The sequence below is a fragment of the Amphiprion ocellaris genome, chromosome 18 (assembly GCF_022539595.1).
Source record: "Amphiprion ocellaris isolate individual 3 ecotype Okinawa chromosome 18, ASM2253959v1, whole genome shotgun sequence".
Lineage (NCBI taxonomy): Eukaryota > Metazoa > Chordata > Actinopteri > Pomacentridae > Amphiprion > Amphiprion ocellaris.
This window is the reverse complement of record NC_072783.1, coordinates 24,214,793-24,241,432: the sequence shown is the minus strand read 5'-3', so window position 1 is coordinate 24,241,432 and position 26,640 is coordinate 24,214,793. Positions and strand designations below refer to the sequence as shown.

Below are 26,640 nucleotides of genomic sequence, written 5' to 3'. Positions count from 1 at the left end.
ATTGCACAGGTCGTGAAATAACATATGTTTACATTGCGTTTAAATGTTGTCTCGATTACAGCTGTTCAGATATTTAAGTTAACACAAGTCTCGATATGCTTCAACTTTCCCAGGCAGATGATAGTGCAGCACACAGCGGGCGATGGAAGCGTGTTTTTGTGGAGAACTTGATCGCAAAAAGGTTCTTTACACCTCCCAGCAACTCTGCACCTTGAAGTTAGAGAGCCACCAAATGCAACAAAGAAACCTAAAGCTGAAAAGTAAATGTTAATGTTGGTTCACGGTCGCCAAGATAATAGAAAAATGTGGCAAAAATAAAGTCTTTACTTCTATCTGATGACACATTTTTAGGAAATCAAGTGTTAATAAGTATCTTTAAAGCAAAGAACATTTTTAAAAAATGTGCAGAAAAAACATTGTGAAGTCAAAACTTGATCAGATGAAAGTCAAAACACTGTGTGAACAGAGTGCTAAAAGTTTTTTAATAAAAGAATAGAAACACTTGACAGAGCGGTGGCATATTACACTTCCTTAAAAATTTATATTACACATTTATAATCAACACACTATTGATCTGGCAAAAGAAATGTTCTTTAAAATTATACATATGCTGGAATTTATTCAACATTTTGTTCATTCAGCCCTGTTAAAGTCAAAGGCACCCAGAATTCAACAGCATTCAAGTTCATAAACTCAAGTGATTTTGATAGTAACCCGCTCAAATAACAGAAAAACTAAAAACAAACTACAGAAAACAAACTATGACACATTTGTAACCTGCAATCAAGTCTAAAAAATACTTACAATCGTATACTGCATGTAAATCTGAAGTGAAGAAGTACTTTGTGTGGATTTGTGTAGCCTGTTTAAAAACACACACAAAACTACTTTACTTTCCATACGAGCTTTACAAAAACATACAATCAATGCTTCATGCACATTTCCGATTCACGAAAAACTAAACAAGGCGGAACCGACATCCCACAGAGGTTTCATTACTGTTCTTGAAGAGTTTTTACATTATATACATATTTACATTGCTAACAGGAGTTTACCTTGATATTTTTACCATGCTGTCACAACTAAAAACAGCTCAGAGTCCTTGTACATGTACGCTCCATAACACTTCAATGCTGGTTTATTTTTCCCTCACAAACACTCCAGACAGTATGTATCAGCTGTTGGTTTGAAAAGAGAATGTTAACATGCATATTTTGTGCAGCTACAACTGCTTACTGTATGAATAAATATAAAAGTAAAACAGTGGCTCTGGACTCATTCATGTTTTTTACAGTAAACGCGGTTAGATAGCTTTTGTGTAAGAAGTTGCATTTAAGATCCAGTGTGGAGGATTTTGGGGAATCCGTCAGCAGAAATGCGACATAGTATTCATAATAACTTTCATATTAGTGTAAAAATTACCTGACATTTTTACACTGAAGTGGCAGAAGCTGTAAGTTCTCCCAGACACTTGGAAAGAGAGAGTGACTGAGTTGCTTGCACAATAAATCCTCCACACTGGACCTTTAATACAACCTTACAGTTGTACTTAAACCTCAAGTGCGGAACTTTTGTCTCCCCCTTCTGGCAGTGAGAGTAACTACACAAACATTGTCAACACTTCCAGGAGTTTTACTTCTAGTTGGTGTTGTCACTGCCTGATATGCAAATTTAACGCAATATTTTGAAAGTTTGCAAAAACATAAAAGCAGAAAATGAGTTTTTTTTACATGAACTGCTTTGGAGCAAATTAACTAGGCCGTGTAGAGGTGCTAGAAAGTGGCAGTACAGGCTAAGTTCCTCGTGGCTGTAACAGAGTAGAAGAGGACAAAAACAAAACCAATTGTTTGCCAACTGCTAAAAGAAAAATTCAAGGAAGAAAAAAAAATTCTGTCCTCAGAAATTCTTTTCAACCGAGCAAGATGTAATTATCCATTAAAGTTCCTGGTGTAACAGTCTTAATAAACTTTTACTGTACTGGAAGAAGTCATGTGACAGCCAGTTGACGAGGAAAACAAAAATATAAACATGGAAGAGCTTTAAATTGAAGAGAAGAGGTTTTTGGCAGCGATGAGCTGTAACTGTCCTCAAATGAATAGTGAAAGGTTGTTGGAATATTTTCAGTAGCAGGTGTGGATTGTTGAAATTAAGTACAACTTACATGCAATTATGTGTTTTTTAAATTGAAAAAACATTATAATACAGATAACTTAATATTTGAAATATTGATCCAAAACAACCAAACTGCAGGAACATGACATCATGTCTTCTACTGAAACATTGTTTTTGCTCATTTGAATGAATGAATCAGTCATGTTGTTGATATTCCACATTGTAGGCATCAAACAGAAATAAATTATTTGTTCCATATTTTCCATATTACATACTTTTTAAAAGTTTTACTTGCTGGAACATCATTAGAAAATCATATCCTCTGGATATGCTTGGACTTAACTAAAGTTACAAAAATAGTGGAAAAAAGTTTTAAATATTAAAATTATTGGGGTTTTTTTTTGGTGGCATGTGCACTAAAAGCTGTGAGATAACAGAATGGTCCTTAAAAATGGCCCATATACATTTCTAGTGCATACTTCAGGTCCTTTCCTCGATGCAAGTCCAAAGTTTAGGAAACAGAAGTAGCGACCCCGTTCTTATGGTCCAGTTCTGACATGTCAGTCATAGGAGTGTCGACAGTGCTAACGATGCTGTACTGACCAATCTCTGTGTCTCTGGATCTTGGATTTCTTCTGTCCTGCAGAAGAGCGTGGATCAGGGCCACTGGGACCGGCATCATGGCAAATACGATCAATGAAGCCAAAACAGCCAGAGCCCAACCAGGATACTCCAGGTACTCCTCAGAAGCCTAAAAACATACAAATCCAATGAATCTGTCAACAACTCAAACAACCTGAAGAGCATTAAATATTCATAGTGTTATTTCTTTCAAATAGAGAATTACTGTGCTTGTAATATATGCAATCACTTATTTTACATTAGATTTTTATTATTGTTATTATTATTCTTAACTGACATTACTGATGAAATTTGTTTATGAATTCTTGTCCAAAAACCCAAATAAAGTGACCATGATTCAATGTTGAAAAGCAACAACAAAGGAAAACTTCCAGTGAGGGGAATGCTTTTTATAGTTACAGCAGGTGCAGAGAGCAAGAGGCAGCGTGTTTTACTTTGTAGTTTTTGATGTGCAGAAAAAAACCTTACTCAAGACACAGCATGTCTTATGGCCTGAAGCTGTTGATAATTTAGAAGGTAAAGAACACCATGTTCAGACTTGTCTGAACTTATCCTCGGCATAGAAAAAAAAAACATAAATGCACCAATACGTCTCAAACAGCTTTTACTTTTTTCCACTTTAATAAAATTCTCCATACCTTCTCCTGATTCCATGCCATGTAAGTGGGGCGTGCGATGAACATGCGGATAGTGGTGGCCAACAGCAGCCCCAGCATGGCAAGTAGGCAAATGTATTTCCACAGGTACTTGTAAACAACAGATGGACGCCATCCCAGCATCGCCTCGATGTCATCAAGGAATCTTGAGGAAATTTTAAAAAAACAAACAAAAAGATTCAACTTCCAGAAATTCTATGTTTGTGATTAAGATTTCTTCCGCTGAGAGGTTGAGGAGTTAAAATTACAATAAATTTAGGATTCCAGTTTCCCGCAGTCTGAATAGAAACCTCACCTATCGGCTCCATATAGCCAAGACACACTGAAGGTCTCAAACACTACGACAATGATGAGGGGAAGAGTGGCGGAGTAATCATCGAACATCGTCACAAAGTAGTTCCCGCAGCGTTGGGTGAAGAGCAGGCCAATCACAAAGCCAACGATGCAGCTGAAAACTACAACAACAGAAAAAGACACATAAGGCACAACAACACACCTGTGTTATCAATTTAATATCTTTACCCAAATGAGACATAGATTGCATGGTAATATCATGTGACTGTATCTGTAAATCTTCCTGCTTGAAGTGCGATACCAATAATAGAGGGAGAACGGTGTGTTTCTTTAACCCCTCTTTGCTTCACTGGAATGGGCCATAGGGCTTGCAGAAAATCTTTCTTAGCTTCACGTCGAAGACAAGACACAAATAAAGAATGAAATATCTGCCAGCACAGCAGTAAGATAAGACTGTTCATTCCAAAAGCACTTACTGGGTGACATAAAACAGACATTTAATTCAGGACAGTGTTCATATTTTTGCTCTAAGTAACTAATACCTGAATTGCAGAATCAAGGTTTCAGAGTTTTGGCGATGTGCTGTCTTTTAACAACAAGTGCCCTGGTCAGTCAGTTAGTTAACTATGCTGAATCACTAATGTGATGTTAATGCATGAACATTTTTGGCTTCTGTCACATTTTTACTCACTGTGCACTAAATTTTTCACTACAATATAAAGTCCTGCACCTCTATGGAAACAGTACAACCATGAATAAAAGGAGAGAGAACCTACAAATGCCTTGTTTGTGCAGTAAGACACAATTACAATGTTTCAAATTATTTAAAAAAAAGAAGCTAAAGTGGAATTTCTTTGATTACTCATTTTTACAAAAATGATACAACAATGGAATCAACATGTACAAAAAGTGCCCACAAGTGTTATAAATACTGGAAAAATAATGGTGACTTCACATACTATAAATATGTTTACACTTTCATTTTTGTTTACATACTTGTCTGCTTGGTGTAAACACAGCCTGCAGTTCAGCCCAGCTTAGCTGAAAAGCCGCTAAATGCTTGTCAAGTGACTGCTGGTTGCAGCGATGTCACTAAACCCTTCAAAGTTGTGCTGAGGAGCATAATTTTTTACTTATTTTTAAAGAATCTGCTTAGAACAAACTACATATTTTTGAACATTTTTAAATAAGACATGGAAAATAACATTAATTTATTGAAATATAATGATATTAAGCATAGATTTGGTTCATTTTCCCCAATGCAATGGTTTTTCAAAGACACCATGCCTCTCCCTAACCTGCTGATGGGGTTGTGGGATACAGAAGATTAATTAAAAAAACAAAAGTAGAGGTAATAGAGGTGTTTACTTGTGAGTTTGGTCTTGTTGTTTGCCAGGGTTTTGAAGCGGTCACTGAGGGGGGCGAGGATGCCCTCCATCGTGCCAAACATGGTGCTGAGTCCCAAGTTGAGCAGCATGAGGAAGAAGAGAGCGGACCAGAAGGGGCTGCCAGGCAGGAGTGACATGGCCTCTGTGAAGGCAATAAAAGCTAGACCTGTGCCCTCAACGCCCTGAAAACAAACAGAAGAGTGTGCTTTAGGAATTATGCACTGCACGCAAGTGCAAAATAATCCTCTAATCAGTCCAAGAAAATCTGTGTTTACCTTCTGCATCTCTTTTTCCAGGTCACAGTCTGTTAAATTGCCAGGGACGAAACGTCCGTATTGTTTAAACCAGGACCTGTAGTCCTCCAGAGCAACAGACTTGGGATCAGAGTAATTGAATGCTGGCATCAGCCTTTGGTCCACATAAACGCTGTGAAACTGCTCTGATAGCTCCTTTAAGTTACTAAAGAAAGCCAAAACAATAGACAATCAGAAACATATACTCATTCATGTAAAAATGTGCCCAAATATTGACTATACATGGTATCAGAAGCAAAGGGAATGAAGCATACATTGCAGTATCCTTCATAACATACCTGACTACACATTCGATGACCTTGTTTTTGGCACGGAAGCCGAGCACTGCAAACACCACCAGAGTGGCCAGCACAGATGTGAGAAAGTTAATAAAGGAGACAGTGAAGGCATCACGGTGACAGTTGTTGTTCTTGGGATTGTAGGAGGAGTAGGCGATTATGGAGCCAAAACCGAGACCCAAGGCAAAGAAAACCTGTGTGGCTGCCTGCCGCCACACCTGCACATCTGCCCAGATTTCCAGCTGTAAACATGATGGGAAAAACAGGTGGGTCAGGGGGAATATTGACATTTGTCTCCTTTCTCTACACTCACGCAGACATTTTATCAGCGGATACCTTGGGGTAGAACATGTGGGATATTCCCTCTAAGGCTCCATCCAGCATTAGTCCACGGACAAGAAAGCAGAACAGCACCACGTAAGGGAAGATGGAGGAGAAATACATCACCTAGGAAACGAAAGGCAATGATTACCTGTCAGCACAGGCACTTTGGGTTAAATTTAACAATTGTTTTCAAGTGGCTCCCTATTTTTTATTCTAATCATTTACAGCAAATGAGCTCTTTTTTTTTTTTTTTTTTTTAACAAATGTCTATTTTTCTTGTTAGCATGCAGTGCTCCAATAAACTCCTTTCTTCAGACTGCTTATTGATATTCTTGCATGCTTTTGTGAACTGCCTTTTAGTTAAGTCTCTGCTGAATTCTAACAATTATGCTGCTATAGCAACTACAGACAGTCTATGATAGCAACACGTTCCCCATGGAGGGGACTAAAAATTGAGAACAAGACTATCAGGTTCATAACAAAAGACATTATGCTTGGGCGACAGTGTAAACACCATTTAGCAAATGTCAAAGCAGGTGAACAAGGAAGTGTGAAAATGGTTGCACTTTCAGATGTTTGTCTCTGCAGTTTTATCTGCATTCTTACTTTCAAGGCACAAATGTGAAAGACACATTTGTAACAAAGAGTAACCTTGACAGAAAGGAATACAAAGAAAGCTACAGCCTGTATCTTCACAGATACTTTGTCATTGCTTCTAATAATGTGCCTGTGGCTTGTTACAAACTGAACATATGGCCCTTGTAATCAATACAGCATGTGCTTAAGTCTGTTATCAGCTTGAGTGGGTTTAAGGTCTCTCCAATGCTAGCACCAGCACAAAAAAAATAACTTCCACTCATGATATGTTTACTTGGAGTCTCCTTATGAATCTGAATACATCTAGGTAGAACTGTATGAAATGCTTTGCCCTGGGTTGTTACTGTATATTGTCCTGCATAGCTTTACTGAGACTGGACTGGCTAATATGTTAGGGAAAACACAATACAGTATAAAAAATGTACATTTATATAAATTTATAACGCATTATGTAGTCTTAGTTTTGAAGCAGGTTAACACATAAGCCACACATTCCACAGATTCTCTCACCCACACTAACCCTGAAATCTAAGCCCAACACATGACAGGGATTTAACCCAGCTGAGAACGTCCACACAAAAAGAACAGGATGTGATTTTGTCGGTAAATCAGTAATTGTCAAATTATGGGCTTCTCTTTACATAACCTTCAGTCTTTCACTGAGCTAAGTCCACAGTAAACACTATGACATTCAAAAATGTACTGACAGGGTACTTGTAATATTCTTTTAGAACCGTCACAATAAATCTGCCCAGCATGATTTTAAACAAACTTTTAAATTTCCTTAAATGGCACAGCTTCCGTAACAGTAGAAATGAACATTTTGAAAGTCAGAAGTCACAACAGCTTGAACACACACCTTGACAGAGGACTTGATGCCCTTGAACATTCCCAGACACACAACAGTCCAGGCTGCCAGCAGACAGCAGACGATGTAAATGTTGAAAGAACCCGTTTCATCAATTGAGTCTGTGATATCCAAAGCTTTACGGTACCAGAAATACGATGTGGGGGAGCTCTTTTCACATTCTTTCACTGGAGGAAAAAGAAAAACAAGATAAATTACTAGTCTTACACGTGACACATGGGTAAATAAATTCTGAATTTGATAACTCCCTGTGCCTTGTGAGCTCTGAACCTTAACTGTGTGTGTTTACCTGTTACATTCCCATGTTCTGGACACTGTTCCCAAGGTAAAGGGTGCTGGAACGAATTCCCAAGGTAGAAAAGACTCCATGCAAGGATCACATTGTAGTAGAGGGCCACAAAGAAACAAACCTGAGAACATTTAAGAAGAAATTTATCAGGTTGATTAAAAATGATATTATGCTTTAAAGGGAAGCATTGCTAATACCATTTACCAATCAATAAATCAATCAGATTTTATTTAAATAGCACTTTTCATACAAAGGAAATGTAACATGAAGTGTTTTACAGATAAAAATGAATAACAAGGCAATAAAACAATACCCCCTACTCACACCAGCACAATGTTATAAAAGAAGGACTCAATAAAGCACGGACTGAGGAACTGACACAATCATAAATAAACACATGCAATGAGGAAACACCGGTGGCAGGATCCATAAAAATATAAAAGCGAGATAAGCCAATAAAAACAGAAAAGATGTGATAAAGGCCAGACAAAAAGCCAAACTAAACGTCAAAATTCACAAAAGAAAAATATTTAAAGATTAAATAGACTTAAAGATGTAAATATGTGAATAAAGAGAGAATTTTAAAAATGACTGAGCAAGTGTATTTCTCTGCAGTTACAGCTGCATGCTGATATTCAACAGACTACAAGAAAGACAAAACATTTTTAACAAAGAGTAGCCTAAAAAGGGAGTAATCCAAAGAAATCTACAGCCGGCATCTTGGCAGTTAGCTCAAGGTAATTTTCTGGAATAAAACGCTACATCTCATCATATCAATGCTCTCTGTCTGTACACAGTATATTAATAACATTCCTACATGTGCTTTTCTATCTAAAACTAAGCTTGAGTGGACAACACACTTTGAAAGAATGCAACAATAGATCCTAAACAAACTAACAGCATCAGAAGGAGGGCTAATTATTCAGCACTTGCTAACTTACCACACAGCTGGAGTAGCCAATGCCTGCGAGCCTCGGGGAGATGTACTTCCAGACTCCGATGCTGCCCTGTCGGATGGCTTGACCTGCCGCCAGCTCCAGGAAGAACAAGGGAATGCCCACAAGCAGCATCAGCAGCACATACAGCAGGAGAAAAGCTCCTGAGAAGAGGTGAACAACACTCAGTCAGCAAAAGAGCAACACATTTGAGTCTCTTTTAATTGTTCCCCAGCAGGATTTGTAACTCTGATGACTGCTCGGTGCAACACCGGTTCTACTGAAAACGTGTTTTGTTTATCCTTCAGATTTTAATATTAGATCATTTTTATCCTAAAAACGCTGACCATCTACTTTCCTGTCTGAATAAATACTGTGTAGGATAAAAACAATCATAAGTTACAGTTACCCACCTCCTCCATTCTGGTGGCATAGATATGGAAACCTCCAGACGTTGCCGAGCCCGACACTGAATCCCACCTGAGCCAGAAAATACTCTATTTTACTGTTCCATCCTGCTCGCGTGGACGACGATCCCTGCTGGCTCTCTTCACCAGCGTAGCCATTAACCTCTGACTCTCCGGCGTCTGTTTTCTCATCATCGGTGGGCAAAGGCTGCTTCTCCATCTAAAAACAAAGACGACAAGGGAAAACAGAAGAAAATGTCAAAACATTAAGCAGAACATACAACACTGCGCCGGTGAAATATCAATGTGGCTGACAATCTATCCAGACATCCTGCGATTGTTTCTTACAGATGTATAATTAGGGCTGCAACTAATGATTATTTTCATTGTTGGCTATTTTCTCAATTAATCTATAAGTAGTTTGGGGTATGAAATATCAGAAAGTGTCAATCATTGTTTCTCAAAGTTCACAATGATGGCCTAAAATGTCTTGTATTGCCCATAATCGAAAGGTATTTTGTTAACAGTCATATAGGAGGAAATAAAACCAGAAAATATTAACAACTAAATAGCAGAAATCTGAGAAAAATTTTTTTACTGAAAAATTACTTTAACCAAATTTCAGAAACACTATCAGAAATAAATGCATGCAATGAGCAAACACCAGAGGCAGAATCCACCAAAATAAAATCTAAAAAATTGGTTAAAGGTCAGAGAAAAAGAAAAATCATAAAAGCAAAATAATAAATTTTAAAAAATGAAGCAAAAGCGACAGATCAAATAAACTAAAACATGTAAATAAGAGATTGAAGAGATAAAGCAATAAACAGAATAACAGAGCAAGTGCTCTTCTCCATCTAAAAGCAAAGACGACAACAGAAAACATTAAGAACATGAAGAAGAACATGCAACACTGCACTGGTGAAATAAAACTGCAGCCGTTTTACTTAATTTTACTTGATTTACTTCAACCAATTACCAGAAAAGCTGACAACTAAATGATAAATGGATTAATTACTGTAGTTCTAGTCAGGTGTGGCATTCATGGTGAGCCACAGACTTATTATTGACGCATTACTACTGAGACAACACAAACCAGTGACTGGTGCACTGGTTTTCTTCTCTGGTGGCCAGTTTATTAGGTACTCCTGTTTAAAAGCTCGCAATAAACAGCATTTTTAGTAACATTTTAATGTTAAATTTTCTTTGAAATTGCTTTAGAATGTGTTAATTCTAATACTTGATTTTGGAGGCAGCAGTTCAGACTGAAATGTGCTATAATACAGTTTTTCCTAACATTTTATCTCACTGTTTACATGAATGACTATGCTATGCTAGTTTAACCTGAGAGTGTTACAGGAACTAGCATCCCCGCTATCCCACCAGGTGGTGACTTACACTAAGTGCTTTGTAACCCAGGTTCACAATAATCCCTGATTAGAGAAGGGTCCAGTTAGCACATCTCCTCATATATGTAAATATACATCACATTACAGTTAAACCAGCCACTTAAATCAAAAATAAAGCTCGTTTTAACGACTTTGTACGTTAAGTGACACAAACCAGTGAAGCTACAACCCGCCAGAGAGCATCCTCGGCTAGCTGACTCACAGAAAACAGACACTTTGGACAAAACAAACTGACCTGTGTGCCGGTAGACGACGTAAACGTGGAGGTAGAAGAAATAAATCGATGAACACACCGGAGACAATCGTTTATCCGTCGCTCACTGATAACGAGCACGTGCGGCGGCGACTTCAACCGTTACTCTGCTGTGGATCATGTCGCGCGAGAAGCTAATCCTCCATATTTCATTTATTCACATTAGCTTTAACATGAAACGCGCCCGTTTAACGTTGATAAACTCCACTAAATAAATAAAAACAGACACATGTGTTCTATCCGCCACCGTATTCTCGCGGTTCACGGATGTCGTCGTGCGTGGATTGTTTCTTCCGCGTGATGCAACACCAGCACCACACCTACGACACGACGCGTTCAGGGGCTGCACGAAATCTGAACACCAGCACGAACCACAACAAAGCTGCACCCTGAAAGCATAAACAATTATAATCACTGTATTTATTAGACAACTTTTAAAAACGGGGTTTTAACAAAGTGATTCGACAGACAAAGCTAAAGCGGGCTGCTTAGCCATTTATTAATTTATTGTCAATATTAATAAATATGAATAAAACGAGAAAAATAATTTAAAAACTTTATTAAGCAATGAAAATATCACATGTAAGCAAGTTGATAAAAACTGATTTTAAAGAAGTTCCTTCAAGTCTTATCTCCTCAAGCAGGTTCATCCAAAGCAGAGATTTGAATCAGAATCAGAATCAACTTTATTGCCGAAGTATGCTAACACATAGAAGGAGTTAGACTCTGGTGTTGTCTTTGCTCTCAAAGTATTTACACAAAATAAAACACACATGCATTTGAACAAAGGGACATAGAGTACAAAAGGTGGATTTAAACCTCAACTTTGTAGTACCTGAAGGGCCTCAACCTGAGAATCTGAGGCTACAAGCTGACTTATATGGATCCAACTCATATGGATCCATCTATATCTTCACTATAAAAGATCATAAATGAATGTAATCACATCAACTCATCTTTGCTGGTTTACTTTGTGTAAATATATACACTAAGTAAACCAGCTATACTTTGCTAATTTCTGGTCAACTGAACCTAAAATGTGTCATTTTTATTTTCAGACCACTTTCGAACTGAACAACATGAATTCTTATTAATTGAGGCATTTTGACTTAAAATGATGAGTTGAATGAACAGCTCATAGTTCATTCAACTTACTGTATTACATTTATGAGAAACAAAACTAGCATATAAGAAAACTTCCCAGGATGCACTGTTAGAGTTTAATTCCCCTCAAAACTCTTATTTTTTGTGTTGGTGGGAAGTCTTTGTTAAATTAAGTTGTGCCACGACAAAGGTTGGTACTGAATTCACTTAGACTCAGTTTATCTCACTGTAATCGGGAGCAGATTATCTTAGTACTAACTCTGATCAAAATGGCTTTAACAGCTGTGACTTTAAGTTCTGAATGTTAAATCAAAATTACACTGCTTAAACTTAGAATCTGTCTGAGTGACTAGTTGATTCAACTTAATATCTTCGTTTAATTAACTTGTTTTTTTTTTTTCAAATCAAGTTAATTTAACACACCTAGTTTAACACTTTTGCAGCTCACAAGATGACTTTAAACTAAATAATGAGAAGCGAAATTTACATTTCAAAGCTGAATGATGTTAAAATGATTTACAGTGTAGACATGCTTGCAAATGATCAGAAAAACCTTAAAATCACATGGAGCCAGTGGAACGAAGTCAGACTACAGGGGAAAGTATAATATTTGTGGATGAAGTGTAGCGGAATATAAGCACACTAGAGCTGACCTTATTTACAGTATTATGAAGGAAAATGTACTTAAGGATTTTGCACCACTCCTCAAATGTTATAATTCAAACTAGACTGGTAGATTTTGGAACTTTTATCTCGACGTAAATGAGCCGAACCGGTTGAGTCCTGACGGCTCTCACATGCACATTAACGAGCCTGAACGCAGCACGAGTCGAACACGTCTTTGAGATTTAATTTTCCGACACGCGTGACTGTGAGATGCCAGGTAGATCCAGGTGGAATCCTGGTCAGAAAGTGAAACTAGGATCCGAGAAATATTTAGAGTTTTTGTCTACAGCAAGGACTTTAAATAAATTTTAAATATTATGCTTACAAAATCTGATGAAGGAAAGTTTAACTGGTATATTTCGGGTTTCCTCATTTAGCAGATTACAACTTTTTACCATTTTAATTTGTGACTTTTACGATCATTATCGCTAACACTCGGTTTTCGCGCTCTATTTATGAAAAACCAAAAAAAAAAAAAAAAAAAAAAGAAAGAAATCCAGGCTGATGCAATAGTGCAATAGTGTCCCTCTGTCCTTGACTATACCAGCATCAGTGTTCAGATAATAAATAGATCTACAAATATTATAAAGTGCGTGCAGTCACACTGACCTGGCAGGACATTTTTCTGGTCACACACACGCACTCACTCGCACACACATACACATACACACAGTGATCCGTGCGCATCGTGTGCCACGTATGCCTGCTCTGGAGGTAAATAAAGCAGCCCGCTGCCACTCTAAGCTCACAAACTACAAAACAATCAAGGTGTCCGAAAGCACCAGCACGTATGTGTGAATAAATGATAAATACCTCTTGGTACCAAACAGTAGAGACTCTCGGGAAAGTTCTCCAAACGTCCTCAAACCCAAAGTCAAGCGGTAAAGTCGCCGCCGCTTCACCTGACTCGTCTCCGCCCAACATCTCCCCGATTGGAGAATAAAAGGGAGGTCTGTCCGCTGCCTATCAAACTCTGTTATGAAATGTAACACCTCACTTTCCATGTCACCCCACCGACCAAGCTATTCAGCTTATTTCCAAGGTCTTAAGTTACTGCTACCCTGCAGAGATCTTACACAAAGAAGTGTCTTTCGCAACACTTTTTAAAGAGTCTTGAAGTAACCAATTCAAATAAAATATAAGGTAAGAAAGGATAAGATCACCTTTACTGTTCCACTGAAGGGAACATTCAAATTGACAGCATCACATGGGAATGGATTAGCATCAAAGAAAGACATTTCCATAAATACCTACACAAAAGATACAGCCATCCTTTTTTACAATACAGTACAATAACTTGATTGTTTATTGATTATTTATACATTAGACATCATCTGTGCATATGAATAAGAAACCAAAAACATCAATCTGTGCCACAGTTTTTTTTGTTTTTTTTTTGTATACGTGTGCAATATCAGTGTTAAAGCATATACACTACCGTTCAAAAGTTTGGGGTCACCCAGGCAATTTCATATTTTCCATGAAAACTCACACTTTTATTCATGTGTTAACATAATTGCACAAGGGTTTTCTAATCATCAATTAGCCTTTCAACACCATTAGCTAACACAATGTAGCATTAGAACACAGGAGTGATGGTTGCTGGAAATGTTCCTCTGTACCCCTATGGAGATATTCTATTAAAAATCAGCTGTTTCCTGCTAGAATAGTCATTTACCACATTAACAATGTCTAGACTGTATTTCTGATTCATTTGATGTTATCTTCATTGGAAAAAAACTGCTTTTCTTTCAAAAACAAGGACATTTCTACCCCAAACTTTTGAACGGGAGTGTATACAAGTGCAATATCTGTGGCATAGTATATATTAGGCTACATGCAAAGTAAATAGATATCTATAGCATTGTATTTCTACTTATTATATTTATAAGCTACTTTAAGTTACAGTATACAACGTTGAGTTACAAAAAGAAAAACGATTGAAAACGCACTAACAAACCCTTTTACCAAATACATATTGGCATTTAATGTAAAAAAGGCTGCTGCACTCTGTCCTGATTATGATTTTTTTCTGATAATAGGGAGGCCAGAGAAAAAGCTGTTCAGAAAACTCATAGGATTTGTTTCTTTTTCATAAGGAATCTGACCGTTCTGTACTCCTGATCCTCCTCCTGACCAGCTTCAGTTCTGCAGTGGAGTATCCCACGTCTCACATTTCTTTTGTAGCACAATCTTTGTGAGTGTGCAAGATGTAATATCTGCAACATGTGCAATGTTGGTAGATGTGCATTATCAGTTACAGCACATATTGTTTACATCTAAAGGGCAGGGTCTGTGTTATAGTATATATGCATGAACATGATCTATTGCATGGTATAAACATGTACAACATCTGTGGTATAGTGCATATATATGTACAGTATCTCTCTATATAGTACACACACGTGCAATATCAGTGTGGTTTACTCCACATACAAACTATGAAGCTCGATAGCTCAGTCTGTGGCTAACATGATAGCTTTCAACTTCCTTCATGTCCTCCTCTCTGCCTCCACACTGCCCAGTTCTGTTCCCCACCAGTTTCCTCACCAGTTTGTCCAGTTTGTCCAGTGGCACCAGAAGTCCCAGTGTCACCTCCTGAGCACATCATAGCAAAGAAGATGCCACTGGACACTGGTGACTTCTTGGTACCTGAATTGAAGGATCTATGTTCAAAACATGCATAATATTGGAATCAATCACCGTGAGTATTAAAGCTACAGGCCTGCACAGCTATCCTAAATATATCCCTGTGTGAAATATGCAGACTTGTTAGCGTGTAGGTGTACAGGAGAGAGAGGAAATAAATATTTTTACCTCTGAGGTGGAGTGGTAGTCTGGGCGGGACTGCACAAGGTGACACACCTCTGCTTTGTCAGAGCTTTAATGCCAAAGAGAGCCGAGCGAGATACCTGCAGACACACTGAGACTCAGAACAGGTTTTACTGTCAGTATTAACTCACACACACAGCTGGTAACATCAGAGGAAAGCGCTGGAAGCATATCGACCTTGGTAAGTCCATTCTACATCTATTTCCAATCATCCATCTTTTGTATTTGACGGAGCTTCTAACAGTTGTCGACTGATTTTCAAATGTATTTAGACAGGAATTATGGGTCAAAAATGACCGTGGAAGAATTTTTTTTCATTTTTAATTAACAATTTATAGTAAGTTATCAAACAAAAAGGTTAAAAGCCCCTGCTGATTGAATATTTTTGAATCTGAAGGTTTAATAATGTTCACTCTGCATTAGCCATGATAGCTGGACCTGGCTTTTTTTCTAATTATTACTTCACAATATATCAACTTAAGTGTGACCTCTTTTTTTCTCCCAAATAGTTTTTCTTTTATATTAACTTTGGTATAAACAGGGCAAAGTGCTAAAAAGGTTGATTTCTTGTAACTTTTTTTCCAACATTTTACACAGTATTTTTCAATTAATAATAATATGTTTATGCTTATTTTCATTAATTGCACTGTCACAGTCTTTCATTCTGAAATGTGGACGTATGACAGCAGCCCCACTAGTTTGGCACTGATAGTGTAAACAAATGCATAGTAACAGTGATACTTTTGATCAAACCGGTCTTTGGGAAGTGTAACTGATACTAGACGACTGCTCTCATTGATACTGGTGATTCCTGTACTGGTGGTCTGACGCAGCAGCAGAGAAGCCGAACTGGGAGATTGACTCTACTGTAGACAGACTGGTTGGGCGGCTCAGTCACACAGTATAATCCCAGATCGGAGGCATAGAACGAAACAGGGGAAGGGCAAGTTTGAATCAGGATGTTGATTTCACAGGCACTGGTTGTGACCTGTCAGTTTAGAGAAAGATGAGCCAAGATTAAAACCTTAGCAGCGGTGGAAGAAGTATTGAGATCATTAACGTAAGTAGAAGTACCAGTACAGCAATGATGAAATATTCCATTACAAGTAAGAATCCTGCATTAAAAGCCTCACTCAGGGGGAAAAAATATACTTAAAGTATTAAGGTAAAAGCAGTGGTTTGGTCCCTCTGACTGGTATATTATTATATATGACATCATTCAAACTGAAGCTTCAGTGTGTCAGCAGCATGTTACTGATGAAGCTGCTGCAGGTTTATGTACAGTTTTATATACAGAGACCGCAAGTAAACCTGAGGGCTCATCAGACAAATAATGAGAGAGGAAAAAAGAATAGCAAAGTTCAGATGCACAAATCTGTTCTACATTTTTGGACTTTATCTCTCTAATCAATTATTTTTGTTGGAATATATTGAAATGAAACCACGTGAGAAGTTTAAGTAAGTGTTTGGTGAGGCTGTTAAGAACTCGTAGACATCTGAAATGTGCCCCGACCACATACTGCTTTTTATAGGAATCCAAAAAAAGGTTGGGAACCACACAATGTAAATATTTAATATTTAACTGTATGTTGCACTTTAAAAGCTTGTTATATTATCTGTTGTGCAAAATATTCATCTTAAAGGTAAATAAAGCTGCCAGATAGTTGAATATTGAGCTAAATAATAAGTAGGGAGCGTGACAACCACTGAAATGTAGTGAAATGGAACTATGTAGTAGCATCAAATAGAAGTACCTCGAAATTGTACTGAAGAAGAGTACTTGAGAAAATGTGTTTATTTCCACTGCTGAGCATCAGTACCACACAAACCATCTACTTCTGTGAATTGTTCCTGTCACAATGTCTTATATAATTCCGCCTAAAATGTTTTTTGAACAGTATAAATATTCTGTTCCTTCCCTCCAGTCGTACATCTAACTCAAACATCGCTTTTTCCTCACTCCAGTGCAGCTGACACAGTGGATACAGGATGACACGACATCTTGTTACCGTGAGTCTTAGTCCCATTTTCTGAGAGGCTGAGTGGTGCTTGAAGACACATTTCTCCTCACCTCATCCTTCCTTGCTATCTGCAGCACCTCCTGACGTTCTCGCTCCAAGACGGAGACGTCCAGAGCGTGGAGGAGGCTCAGGCTCGTCTGTCCTCTCTGGCTCAGAGCAACAAGCTGTGGAGTCAACAGATGTACCTGGATGTTGGAACAGAGGCCATTCATCTCCGGGACATACAGAGCCAGGTCAGAGCAGATCGATCATGGAAAGTGACTACAGAGATTTACTCCAGCATTTTTTTGAGTTACTTTCCATTTATTTAGTATTTCCTTGTTTGTTACTTTATGCTTCTATCATATTTCCTCATTTAGTCGAGATTAATTTTTTCCCACGTTATAATAATGTGGCCGATTGACATAATTTGCCTCATCTTCTCAGTGGATTATTGTTTGCCAAACTGAAATATTCCTTCATGGTTACAAAAATCTGATTCATTCAACCTGTTGTTAAAGTTATTTCTTCCAGTCCAAAGTACCACATTTACGGCTTCTCATTCAACACGATCTCTTAATATTGGTATGACTCAAAGGTATTATGCAACTTTAAAGCAACTTCATTATGTCCCCATTACCTCAGTTAGCTTTGTAATTCAAGCTAGAAGTTATCTCTATCCAAATGTAGGCAGAGTTTCATTGGTTAGTGTGTGCAAATACAAAATCAATTCTTTAAAATGGCACTTAAAGAATGATTTGCATAGATAAAAACAGAAATACACTACAATTTAGTATCAAATAATGTGCTTTTTACTCCACTGCATTTGTTCGAGACCTTTAGGTTTACTTTAATAACACAAAAAATGCAACAAGTAAATCAAAATTCATGAGCTACCCAGCAGATAAACTATATAAAGCAGTTATTTCAGCTTCAACATTAAAGTGGTGAACACAGCGAAGCATCATTCATCTGAAATATGTCTTTCTGCACACTGTGTACTTATACTTTTAGTATTTTAAGAATACTTTTGTTCTAATACTTTTACACTTTTACTGAGTGAACCTTTTAGTCACTTGAGACTTAAGTGCAAGGATTTCTTCTTGATGGTCAACACATGTGGAGGTTGTAAATGAATGAAGAAGTAGCTGAGAAATATTTTTCATATCTAAATTCATAATAACCTTCAGTTTCGTCTCCTCATGCAGGACGAGCTGGAGAGGTACGCTTTCAAATCCATCTACCGCTGCAACGCCGTCAACACAGAAAAACACTTTCCATCCCTCCTGCTGTTGGTCTGTCAGGGTGCGGATCAGAAGAGGCCGGACATTCACTTCTTCAGCTGTGAAACTGTGAAGGTGAGTGTAGTAAAACTCCAGAGCAGTGAGTCACTTCGAGCTGTCCTCCTGGTTCAGGTTTTACAAGTGATGCTGCTTCCCGATTCTCACAGGCAGAGCAGATCTGTGACGACATCTCTCGTGCCATTTCGGGTTCGTCCCCCAGCAGGAGTAAGAAGGTCCCGGATGCCATCAGGTGAGGTGAATGTCAGGGTCAAGAGCTCTGAAGAAAAGCATCAAAACGAGGCTCAGGAAGTCTAACTGTTCATTTCATGTCGTGTCCAAGCTTTCAAGTTCACAATTTTCAGATCTTATTATGGATTTAAGGGTGTTTTTCCCTTTTTCATTCTCTCTGTTTGTAATCATATTGCTTTGAAGGAGATTGATGGAAAGCAACGGAACAGACCTGTGACCAAACAAAAGGCCCACATAGATAATGAATGATAATCGAGGCCCATCTCCCATTCAGCTCTTTCTGATTTTCTTCTCTTTTGTTGCTATTATGTTTTACTTTCCACTGAGTTGAAACAGCCTTGTGTCACCATCCACCTGTCTGGGTGAGAGAGGGCAGTGTGAACAGCTGAGAGGGAGAGAGAGAAAGCGAAGCAGAGAGAGAGAGACTTGTTTAACCGGTTTCTACATAACTTAAGAAGGTGTGACAGAGATAACAAGGCCATTGTGACAGAACGTAGAGGGAGCAGAGGAGGGATGACGACGGCACTGTGCAGGCTCGGGGCCTGAACTGGATTACTTGTTTTGAAAAATCGAACTGGGCACACGTGTGGTAAGACAGACAGAGGGTGTTTATGTTTTTTATTGTATTTAAATGCTGATCTGAATGCTGATGAATTATCGAGAAGTTCTTTATTTGCATCTGTGTGTCCAAGAGCTTTTAAACATACAAAACATTTGACTCTGAGCCATCCTCATGCTTGTCATTTGCTTTTATAACTGTTTAACTGCTTGCCGCTTTTCGTAAAGCAGTTGTGAGCAGTACAGGGTGGAACCATGAGTAAGCACAACCAGGGTGTTTACTTTCATAGTAGAATAAGGGCTTGTGGGATTGAACTTCAGAGGCATTCTAATTTTATTAGAGGACAGTGTTTGTTAACTGGCTTCACTTATCAAACATTTCCTCGTGTTGCAACCGACCTCCAAAGCTGCATCCATTAGAGGCCTCTCAGATTGATAATGAGGCTTTAAAGGTGTGTTTGTGTGTTTGACTCCATACGTCCTTACTGAAGGGCGTTTTCCTGTGATGGTGCTGAGCGAGCGGCGGCGCCATCATCAACAAGAAAACTGTGTCACCCGTAGGAAGTGTTGAAACCCTCCTCTCGTCCCCTCAGGCTCCCTCCCAGCGACGGAGAGATGCTCGACCCCTATGAAATCCCCAGCCCCCCCATCCTTCACGCTCCAAACCCCCCGCCGCCCAACCCTCCACCTTACCCCGGACTCAGAGGTAAGGAAAAAAGAAAAGGCTTCTTTTTCCGTGTGAATGCAGCGTTTGGGTTGACATGTTGAGAAGGAGAGGGGAGAAGTGATCGGTATTTAAGGTTAGAAAGCTCCCAGGAGCACAGAGATTGCTTTGTGTGTTTGTGTTTGTAAGGGGGGTGGGTTTTCAGTGGAAGGAATTCCAAATGTGAGAGAAGACCAGGATCATGAATGAAAATGGATGAACTGAATCCTGTCCCTTCTTTCTCAACACCAGCAAACGGCGTGAGCGGCGGGCCTGATATCTCCTTCCTGAGAGCAGAGCGAGAAGTGGTACGACTCCTCATCACCTTTTTGTCTCTTTGGTCACCTCTGGACGTGTTTCATGCAGCTTAACCAAACTGGCTTTTTCCCTTTAGGGGATCCTCAATCACTGCTTCGATGATATTGAGAACTTCATGGCCAAACTGCAGCAGACAGCAGAGGCTGCCACGGTGCTGAACCAGAGGAAGAAGAAGAAGAAGAAAAGCAAAAAGCAAAATGGCGAAGGTAAGAAATATACACTGAAACTTCAGTTTAAGAGGTAACAAGATTTCATTTACTACAGCTCACAATAATTCTCAAATTTTGTATGTTATTGTTGCTGAACAACAGAGGATTTACTCACTGCAAAGGCTCGTCCCCCACCAGAGGAGGAATTTATCGATATCTTCCAGAAATTCAAATACTGCTTCAGCCTTTTGGTGTGTATTCAATCAAGTCACATTCATTATTTACTGTTTTGCTCAATCTGCTCAGCTCTGAATGAAATCCCTCTATTTGTTTCTCTTTATAGGCCCGTCTGAAATCAACTATTGCCAATCCGTCATCAGAGGAGCTTGTTCACCACGTCTTCAAACCCCTTGATATGGTGAGTCAGTGTCACAACTCAGCACCTGTTGTTGCTATTGTTGTAACCATGAGGTCCTGCACATAGACATCCCATGCAGGACACAACGGACACCTCAAAATAAATCCAAGTGTGTCGTGATGATATCTGGAGACTGATAGTTAAGCTATATATAGGAGAGGTTATTTTAATTCTTTACCTGAAGGAAACGGTTAAAAACTAAAAACGTCTGCTTGCAAAGACACATAGTTAAAAACTGTAAGCATGTGTCAAGTCAAAATAATGGAAAGTCCTCAGTGTGGCTCAGTGGTGTTGCCAGAAGCTACAAGTCTCATTTAGTGTTTACACAGGGCAGCTCCCTCTAAGGCGACCTAAATGAAACTCCAAACACTTGATAAATGCAGCATTTGTTTGATCCGGTTTGTGTGTTCTTGGTGCACAGGTCTCAAACATGTGGTCTAAATTTAAAAGGCCACATCACTGTTGCTCATGTTTGCTGATTGGTGTTCTCCAGCTGCAAAAAAAAAAAAAAAAATGTTCAGAAAAAAAGCCACCAAAGTTAGAAAATGATCTGAACAAGTAACATTTATTTACTTAAATTTTGGGCCTCAAGAAACTTCCAAAGCCTTTTGTTGAAGCTGCTTTACTCTTTATGTGTCTGCAGAGTCAGCAGAAATGAAAAAAAATGTACCTTATCTCAGGTACAATGTGAAGCATCTGATGTGGAATTCTAGGTGTATCCCAGCTGATGTTTGTCCTTATAGACCTACACCTGAATTTTCCATTCAGCTATGAATCATTGTCCTCATCAAGAGAATCAAAGGCTGGAATGGGTGTGTTTGATTTGTATGTGCTGGCACACCTGAGTGGAAACACCCAGCCTCATATCTCTGGGACTGAGCGTGTCTCTTCTATGTGCTTTTATGCACAGATACATCCATTAGGCTTTTATGTGTGTCTGTGCTCCAACAGAATTGTCGACTTCACTTTGTCCAACCCATTAGTGATTATTTGACTTTAGAATATCAGACCCGTTTCTGCAGATCTGGTAATGCTGACACTGATTTTGTCTTAACCGGGTGTGTGCAGATAGTGAAAACAACAGGAGGACCAGCTCTTGGAGCTTCAGTGTCCAGCCCTGCTCTGACCAGCTCTGCTGTGTCTCTGCTGCAAGACAGCCTGAGCGAGGAGGAGCGGCAGCTGTGGACGTCTCTGGGACCCAACTGGACACTTCCTCGGTTAGCAGCAACAATCACCAACATCTGAGGCCTTGATAATCACAGGAAACAGTGATTGATTTTACACTTTTTAAGACAATAATTCTAATTTTTATCTTATTTTGCTGGTTTACCCTCAGATAATTAATGATGCACCTAATATTTCATGGTGCAATTAAGGTATTTATGTCTTATCTTGAGGATGTATTGAATCCTCAGTAAGAAAATAGCTAGATGTTTATTATTGAATGTTATATATATTGAACATTAACCTCTTAAATGATGGAGATTTTTAACTGATCACAGCTACATGAAAGCATAAAACCTACAATGAAGTTTTTTTTTTGGCTTTATCTTGTAAACACCTGCTCACGATCTTTAATGGGGAACTTTAGTGTAATAACAGTTAATGTGCTTTTGAACTGGGGCAGTCTTAACATAGTATATACTGGTGTCTAGAAGTGTCTATTCAGAACTTCAAAAAGAAAATGTAAGAATTGGTATTCACTTCCAAAACCCTGGATTGAACCTTGTTAAATAGTAACCATAGTTTTGGTTGCGTTATAAAAAAGGCCATTGCAACCAGGCCGGGGACAGTGACTTCCTCTGCTCTCTCAGCTCTCAGCTCAGAGGACCTGTAGCTCCATACACTCCTGTGTTCCTGAGCGGCTGGAAGCCGGAAGCCTCGAGGGCAGACGGGCAGGTTTGGGAGGATCCGGTCGAGTCACAGCACAAACACGAAGCCCTCCGAGTACAACAAGAGGTATGTTATACATGCGTAAGCTATGAGTTTCAACTCACTCCATTGTCTGTCAATAAAGATGAAAGCTCAAAATATGAGTGTGTAAACACCGGAAGTGAACTTTTCTTTATAGTTCTTTCAGCTCATGTCACAGTTGTCACATAGGTACTGATGGCTGTATTTGGAGGACTATAGATCTCTTTTTAATGAAGACTGTGTTATCACTAAAATGGCTTTGTCTTCACTTGTGTGCAACACTTTGGCTCTAGTGAGATGAGTTTAACATGTAGCAACAGAAAACTTGGACTTGAGGGTTTTTTTTTCAATATGTTTGTACTCCAAGTGCAATCATGGCATATCCTGAAAAAAAAAACCTAATCGTTGGACCATTTTTCCAATGTACAAAGTTCCAGGTGTTGTTTATCACTTATCAACATTTTGTGTTGGTGGTGGCCTTAGCAAATATAACATTATAAGGGTGTCTGATTTTAGTCTCAAATGAACACAGAATGTACATATTATTACTTACACCATGCCTATAATGCCCCTGGTTTTAACCCTGTTACAAACTGATTGTTTCAGTATCTGCAGCTTTATATCTAACTGAGCTGATGCTGCTCACAAACTCTGCAGGAGGAGGGCTTCTTTTCTCTGGCTGCAATGTCAAGTCACATACTTTGTCTTTTCACTCTCAGCCCTTGGGTCTCCCTATGTTATCGTAATGTAACACCTTGAGCTGACCGTCTTGCTCATACTGTATATCTGTTACAAGTTATAGTCATCTGTGTGTGGGCTCTCGGTGGCTCAAGCTTGTTTGTACTTGCACAAGACACTGTGTTGTATGCAACATATTTAACATACTGCCTGCTGGACAGTTGATTGTGGGTCAAATGGGCAGAAAGGCACGCTGGTTGGGACATACTAAATGGTCTTCTGGGATGCTATGTAATATAGTTTGGTAGCATGGGTATTTAAATGCACCCTGCTCTGTTCTGTCAGTGGCGTACAGGAGCTTGAAGACAGAGGAGAAGCCAATAAGCCAATAACAAACTATGCGTGTGTTTAGCAAACTTTTGTGTTGTCACTCCGTCACACAATGCATGTTGATCACTCACGTATTTATCTGCAACTGTTAATGCATTTTTCTACTCTCTATATTCATGAATATCACTTTCTCGCAACAGCAGCCGCCTCAGCCCATCAGTCCTCCAGACACCCACATCGATGAAACGTAGGTCATCTTTATGAAGTAAATCAATCAGCTGCTGCTGTCATTTACCTCGACTGCATAAAAAAACTCTGTCTCCTGTGTTTCCTTTGGTTTTAGAGACGGACCAGAGCTTGACAGACTCTACAGTTGCAGTTACGACTTCATAGCCAGAAACAGCAGTGAGCTTTCAGTGCAGCAGGGAGAGACACTTGAGGTGACAAAGTCCCACAGTTGATCTAAAATGACACCGAAAAACATGTAAATGGTGCATTCAGGAGCCCACCATGAAGCGTCTTCATGCATTTGTGATCAGCTGTATTAATGTTGATACTGTAGAAATGCAGCTGTTGATCCACTCTGACTCCCCCTCCATCTGACAGGTGATTGAATCCTCCAAGCGCTGGTGGAAGTGTCGCAATCGCTTCAACCAGATCGGCTTTGTCCCCTTCAACATCCTGGAACCCGTGGCTCACATAGACAGCCCCGTCGCCCACAGACCCCCACCTGTAAGACATACGAACACAAACAGCGCAGACACACAGGAATCACACAACATTCAGGTGTGCTGTCACCTTGTAAATTCCAGAGTGAATTCCAGCGTTACTGTCTCTCCACTCCACATTCCTGCAGGCTCCAGCTCTGCCTCCCCTCGCCAAGACTTTCTCCACTGTCCCACCCAGCCCTCCTGCTCTGCCCAGCGTCCCCCCGGAGTCCCCCCAGAGACCTCGCAGCTTACCAGGGTACAACCAACACATGGCATCTGCAGAGGAAACAGATAAAGGTACCAAAGTTGATGTTTTTGTGTGGCAAGAAAGCTCTAATGTCCCCAACTATGCTGAAGTTTCAACATTTCAATAAAAAGTTAGATTTTGAACCTAATTGTCAAGTAGTTTCTGAGCTGAATGACTGTCTTAAGTTGTTTGAAGCCCAACAGTTGTGTGGTTTTGTCAATGATCTTCAATCTTTTCAGTCATGCTGGTGAACGACGAGCTGCTCCAGAGGCTGACCAACGGAAAAGTCAATCTGAACAAACCTCTCGTCATCCCTCGCTCTTCTGAAACCTCCGTCCCTCTCGACTATCACTCTCCTCCAGAGGAAGTGGCTGATTGGCTCCGAGGGAAGGGCTTCAGCGAACCGTGAGTGACGTCAGGACTCCTGACGACAGACCAGATGAACCACATTTCAGTTTAGTTACGCTGGGAGTGCTGTCCGTACGCTTGTGTTTATTCATTAGGACGATGCGTGGAGCAGCTATTCATTTTACTGGCTTTGTTTTAATCTTTTTCTTTTATTTCCCTCAGGACGGTGTCATGTCTGGGTGTGCTGACAGGCGCCCAGCTCTTCTCCCTCAACAAGGAGGAGCTACGAGCTGTGATTCCAGAGGAGGGAGCCAGAGTGTACAGTCAGCTCACTGTGCAGAAAGCACTGCTAGAGGTACACTGAAGGAGGATTAGAGCAACTTTAAAGCTGGATCCTTTTCCCCCGGTGTTTGTAAATCAATACTATCAATAACAAATATATTTAATAAGCACAAAGAGGTTTGATTGGTACTCAAGTAATCAGTAAAGTGTGCAGAGAAGTTTCAGGACTAAAGGGCCAGTTCTCAGTGTAGTCAGTGTTTTAAACTTGCCAAACTTTGAGCTTTTTACACACCACTTAAGTTAGCCTCTGATTTGGCTGCTAGGGAGAAAGTTAAGTGAAGCTTAAAGTTCTCATATGGTAAATTTTTAATGTGTTCTTATAAACCTGGAGTCATAAAATGAAACTCGTTGACATATGAAAACATTTACTTGTATTTCTCAAGCCCCACCCACAACTAGTTCGCCTCCCAGCTTCATAAATGAGTAAGGATTCAACTTAAGTGTTACCTAGCAACTAACTAAACAATAATCATCAAGTTCATTGGTTTCAGAGCAAAACAGCCCTTTTAGAAGAGCCTTAAAACAGGAGTTGTACAGTCATTGTGAAATGAACCATCTTTGAAGTGTTTAAGCTGAAGAACTGACAGACACACTGTTAATAACACTGAACCTTACCGTCGTTGGATCTGATTTGCTTCTGCTTTTTACAGGATGCCCGAAGAGCCACAGAGTTGGAGGCAGTGATGGAGAAACAGAAAATGAAGGTTGATCTGAAACTGGAAAGCAGCACATTGTGAGCTGCAGCATCAACATCATGAAGTGTCAGATGAAGGATTGTGTTGTTCTGGTACAGCTGTCACTGAAGAGTGAACTCTTGAATTACTAATTATATTTACCAGAGAGCGAACGTGACAGTGACGAGTATTTATGTCATAATGACTGCGGTGACATACTTACTTCATGTTAAAATCAAAGCATTTGGCAGCAAATAAGAAATTTAAGCTTCTAATGAAAGCAGGCGCAGTGCAAATTAAATATTTTAACATTCAAGTGCCCCATTTGTAATGCATGTTCATTTCAATGTG

The 26,640-nt window shown here is 39.3% G+C and overlaps 2 protein-coding genes across 5 annotated transcripts; one reads left to right on the top strand and one right to left on the bottom strand.

Moving 5' to 3' along the window:
- Positions 1-463: 463 nt before the first annotated feature.
- LOC111582629 (sodium-dependent neutral amino acid transporter B(0)AT2-like) lies at positions 464-13,496 on the bottom strand. 2 transcript variants are annotated; one of them, XM_023291422.3, is made up of 12 exons: positions 13,350-13,496; positions 9,111-9,324; positions 8,704-8,861; positions 7,763-7,883; positions 7,465-7,640; positions 6,021-6,131; positions 5,685-5,926; positions 5,368-5,551; positions 5,073-5,274; positions 3,706-3,865; positions 3,393-3,555; positions 464-2,863 (listed from the first exon to the last, which is right to left on the bottom strand). In XM_023291422.3, exons 1-12 carry the CDS (start codon positions 13,458-13,460, stop codon positions 2,624-2,626), a joined length of 2,082 nt encoding a protein of 693 aa, XP_023147190.2. In that variant the 5' UTR covers positions 13,461-13,496; the 3' UTR covers positions 464-2,623. The 2 variants fall into 2 exon arrangements, with proteins under 2 accessions (XP_023147190.2, XP_023147189.1); XM_023291421.3 differs by lacking the exon at positions 13,350-13,496 and adding an exon at positions 10,749-11,735.
- Positions 13,497-15,437: 1,941 nt separating this feature from the next.
- LOC111582628 (epidermal growth factor receptor kinase substrate 8-like protein 1) lies at positions 15,438-26,605 on the top strand. 3 transcript variants are annotated; one of them, XM_035957752.2, is made up of 19 exons: positions 15,438-15,549; positions 17,334-17,378; positions 17,464-17,622; positions 18,577-18,726; positions 18,819-18,901; positions 20,052-20,164; positions 20,414-20,469; positions 20,556-20,685; positions 20,791-20,879; positions 20,972-21,046; positions 22,115-22,263; positions 22,861-23,005; positions 24,172-24,215; positions 24,312-24,408; positions 24,575-24,700; positions 24,825-24,975; positions 25,165-25,330; positions 25,496-25,628; positions 26,266-26,605. In XM_035957752.2, the coding sequence occupies exons 2-19, from the start codon at positions 17,358-17,360 to the stop codon at positions 26,350-26,352; spliced, it is 1,974 nt and encodes a 657-aa protein (XP_035813645.2). In that variant the 5' UTR covers positions 15,438-15,549; positions 17,334-17,357; the 3' UTR covers positions 26,353-26,605. The 3 variants fall into 3 exon arrangements, with proteins under 3 accessions (XP_035813645.2, XP_023147188.2, XP_035813643.2); XM_023291420.3 differs by having other exon boundaries at positions 24,169-24,215; XM_035957750.2 differs by having other exon boundaries at positions 15,457-15,549; positions 17,339-17,378; positions 24,169-24,215.
- The last annotated feature ends 35 nt before the right edge of the window (positions 26,606-26,640 follow it).